The following is a 4,478-nucleotide window of genomic DNA, read 5'->3' on the forward strand; positions in this document are numbered from 1 at the left end:
AAGATTGCTATTGAACATCAAAATGAACGTCAAAAAAACTCTTTATTCAAATTTTTTAAAAAAGACCAAAATGATACCATAGCCAAAACCCTTATTTTAAATTATAATTAAGGAAGCATCTACCAAATTTGTTGTGTGATAAGAATTATTGATGTCATTATATATTTATGAAGATAATAGATCATAGATATAAATCATCACAGAAAGTGTATAATATTTGTTTTCGATATCAAACTATCTACAAAATATCAAAAGAAAATATTAAATATAATGTACAGTTTTTTGATCTTTAACACGCCAACGTTTGACATGTATTTTCCATAATACTTTTAAAATCTTCCCTTTACGCCCACATCGTCTTACATTTACTTACAGCGAGTTTCACCGACCTAAGGTATTCACTTACAGCGAGTTTCACCGTTGCTAGTATTATTATATAATTCACAAAACAAAATATAATAAAAATATAAATAAATATAGACATAACGGCTGGTGCCCGCGAGTGTTTGTGTGTGAGTGTGTGTGAGTCGGTCGGTGACGGCAACATATATAATAATAATAATGTTGTGGCATTTCGGGCCGCAACACTTTATACTTATGGAATAATATCAATAGAATTGTTCATATAATCTAAATGATTTTTGATTTTAATAATATGATTTTATATTATGTTACAGAATAATATAAGTTACCAAGATTTTTGGGACGACCAGGATGACATTGATTTAAATTAGAAACATTAATAAATAATAATATACTAAAATGTATTATTATAACTAATTAATCACCATATATTTTATATATTTTTAAAACTCATATGAGAATAACATTTTATTTAAAATAAAATTCATGACACATAATATTATCATTTTTTTTTAATTTTTTTTTTTATGATATTGTAAAAATAAATATTTCAATATTTTATCTTGATAACAATTTAAAGTAATATGGCTTCAAGCCACTCTTTAATTGTATATATTATTACACTTACACTCCGTTTCAAAAGAGATTATACCAGCCGACGACCGGTTTTCATCTGGTAGTGCGCATACTCCCACTAACGATCCCGTCTGACGGCGCGTTGCCCCACCAACGAACCATTAGCCGTTGAATCACAGATGGTTTATACAGCACGTTTAAAATTTTACTTTTTCTGGCGCGTTTATTCAATTTACACGTGTTTTTAAACGCTCTCACCGCCTCTCGAAGTGTAAACATTATTTGTTTTTTAATTGTTTTTTTTTTGCAACTTAAAAATGGATCAATCATCACTAGTCAAACGTAATTTTCATGGAAGGGTAAGCATACAACGAATAATATTGCATTAAATAGTGTTACACAATAATTTTCACTAAATGTTATGTTAGTCATAGGCACCTAACCTAACCTAACCACCATTATCACAGCATCACGCCATCATTCCTCGGGTGTAGATGTTTAACATCTACATATCTACCTGTAATATAATATAATCAATTATAAACAAAATTTTTAAATTAATCATATAAAAATTAATTTATATTTTGTATTGTTGTACTGAAAACTAATGAAAACGACTTAAACTATAAAAAATACAATGCTGAATGATATCAATATGTAAATTGAATTTTATGTGTAGAAAACAATTAATCATTTCGAAAAATGTCTCTTAGTAATACATTGAATATTAAAAGTACAGCACTATGAAAAATTGAACATAAAAACATCAAATTATTTTATTTTATTCTGAAAAATAATAACAAATACAAATCGTATACATATAATATAATATAGTTTTTCAGGAATTCAAACTGTTTTTTTAAATAACTTTTTTTTTAATAACTTTTTTCTTCTTGAGCTAGTTGATTTAAATGTGTTTTCCAGTAATTTTTTTGGCCTGCTAATAAATACTAATGAAAATTGTTTTTAATATATTTTATATATTATGATTTTAATGATTCATCAATAAGTATAATATTTATTTTCACATGATAATGAACTGTGACATTTCGAATTGCACAATTTCCCAACTGTTTACAGATGCATATATTTGTTTTAAACTTCATCTTACAATGACATCTTTGATAACATTGTGTGCCCTATGACAGACCAAGTAAAATTATATTTTAACACTAGTATTGTACGGTGAGGTGACACATATTTCGATTAGTTTAATAATGCAAACAGTGTGATATCAGGGCGGATAGGGTGATCATTGTAGTATTTAATAAAACCATTTAGATATGATCATACGTTTCACTTTTCAAAAGTCGAAACTCAAAAATCAATTTAAAAAATAGTAGGTAAATACATTTCATCAATAATTATTATAATAGTCATTTTAATTAACAATAATTATTGTTAACGAAAAAAATGTATTACTGTAATGTATATTGTAATCATTCGAATAAGATTTATGTATAGCCGTATAGATAGGTAAATAAGATTTATTATTATCAAAAACATATTTCATATAATACTTAAATCTTTTAATATTAAATTTATAACATATTTAATCACTAATGAAAAAATTTGTTTATTACAAAACAACTAAAATTTTTTTGAAAAATTAATATACAAATGTCACCTATGAAATATTTTAAAATGTTGCCTCTTGTTAAACACACCTATGTACAGTATACTTACAAAATATCATCACTTTTATCTTTGCTTTTTTTTTATTCAATACTAGTATATTTCTACCTTTGCGTTTTTCATTTAATCTTATGATAGTTTAAATAATAAATAATTAATACATTTGTTAGACTGCAACTAATCGTTTTGATGTTACACCTTATAATGGTGATTTTGTCATATACTTTTGTTATTATATAATTCTATACTATTTTAGTTTATGTGTTAAATACAGATAACTACCATTAAAAAATATCAAAATTACATACGCACAAATTATTTTTATAGAAATTTGAAGTATATTACAATTTAAATATAAGTTATATAATATATATCCTACACTGACAAATCATTTGCGCTCAAAATATCATAATATATTATTGTATACAATACAACCATATCATTGCATTCAAATTTAACACATCCATTGTAATGGCTTACTCTCCACCACTACTAAACAGCAGAGTGATGTCCACTTGCCCATACTTTTTTATTTAATGATTTTAATTGAAATATTTATTCCATTTTAGTTTGTTTCTTCTCGACAAAAAGAAATGATCATTAACTCGTACAAAATGAAATTGCAACAAAATCCTAATAAGATGATCAGACAAATGCGTTCAACCCTTTCCAAAGAACTAGGTATTGGTGAAACAACTATCTCCAACACAATTGCGCAATATCGTAACAATAAAACCGTTTCATCACCAAACAAAACGAAAATTTTTAAAAACATTACCTTAAAAATTGACGATTTTGATAAATACGCAATTAGAAGAAAAATACATCAGTTTTGGACAAACCGTGAATTATCTACGTTGGACAAAATTCCTACGGTTATCAATGAAGATAAAACTCTTCCTGATTTTTCACGTTCTTTCTTATATCGTTTACTTAAGTCGATGGAGTTTGATTATTGTAAACAAGTACGTAACAGTGCCTTGTTGGAAAGAGGAGAAATTATTCTTTGGCGAAAAAAATATCTAAGGGACATCAAGAAATATCGAGAACGAGGTCCGCCAATCTATTTTCTTGATGAAACATGGGTGAATGCCGGAGGTGTTTCTTATAGAGTGTGGTGTGATAAAACAGTACAGTCACTCCATGATGCACGTTCTCAAAGCCTTTCAACTGGTCCAGTCTATCCATTTGGCAAAGGGAAGCGCCTTATAGTGGTCCATATTGAATCCGAAGACGGCTTTGTTCCCAGTGGCTTGTTGTGCTTCGAGTCGAAAAAAACAGCAAAGATTACCATGACGAGATGAACGGCGAGTTTTTCTGCGATTGGTTGGAGGGTTTTTTACCTAGACTTAAAGATAATGCTGTAATTGTGATGGACAATGCTCCATATCACTCTGTTAAGCTATAAAAATGCCCTACAACCAATTGGAGAAAAGCTGACATTATCCAATGACTTGAAAGCAAAGGTGAGGTAATTGATCCGACTATGATAATTCTAAAACTTCTAGAAATCGTCTAGAGAATTAAACCAATGCATACCAAGTACGTTGTCGATGAAATGGTTTAAAAACACAAAAAAGTAATGCTACGTTTACCTCCGTATCACTGCGAGCTAAACCCGATTGAGTTAGCATGGTCAATGGTAAAAGGCCATGTTAAGCTCAATAATAAAACATTCAAATTACCGGACGTGAAAAATCTGCTAATTGAAGGTGTTGAAAAAGTGGATGCAGACACGTGGAAAAATTTTATCAGCCATGTCTATAAAGAAGAAGAAAGGTTTTGGAATATGGACACTGTTGTGGACGAATTGATGGCAAAAACTCAACATCTGATAATGACTGTTGGTAATACAGATGATGATGACGATGATTTATCATCGTGGGTTAATTAATAATATAAAT

The 4,478-nt window shown here is 28.5% G+C and overlaps 1 protein-coding gene across 1 annotated transcript; it reads left to right on the top strand.

Moving 5' to 3' along the window:
• The first annotated feature begins 1,256 nt into the window (after nt 1–1,256).
• LOC112598617 lies at nt 1,257–3,878 on the top strand. The gene is made up of 2 exons (XM_025345138.1): nt 1,257–1,298; nt 3,144–3,878. Exons 1-2 carry the CDS (start codon nt 1,257–1,259, stop codon nt 3,876–3,878), a joined length of 777 nt encoding a protein of 258 aa, XP_025200923.1.
• Nucleotides 3,879–4,478: the final 600 nt, after the last annotated feature.

The sequence above is a fragment of the Melanaphis sacchari genome, unplaced genomic scaffold (assembly GCF_002803265.2).
Source record: "Melanaphis sacchari strain LSU unplaced genomic scaffold, SCAv2.0 Contig493_pilon_pilon, whole genome shotgun sequence".
In the NCBI taxonomy this organism is placed as follows: domain Eukaryota; kingdom Metazoa; phylum Arthropoda; class Insecta; order Hemiptera; family Aphididae; genus Melanaphis; species Melanaphis sacchari.

Bases quoted from the DNA above. Each gene is read 5' to 3' on its own strand.
- LOC112598617 (XM_025345138.1), top strand. From the start codon at position 1,257: ATGGATCAATCATCACTAGTCAAACGTAATTTTCATGGAAGG. The intron at 1,299-3,143 runs GTAAGCATACAA...ATTCCATTTTAG, and splicing joins AACGTAATTTTCATGGAAGG to TTTGTTTCTTCTCGACAAAA.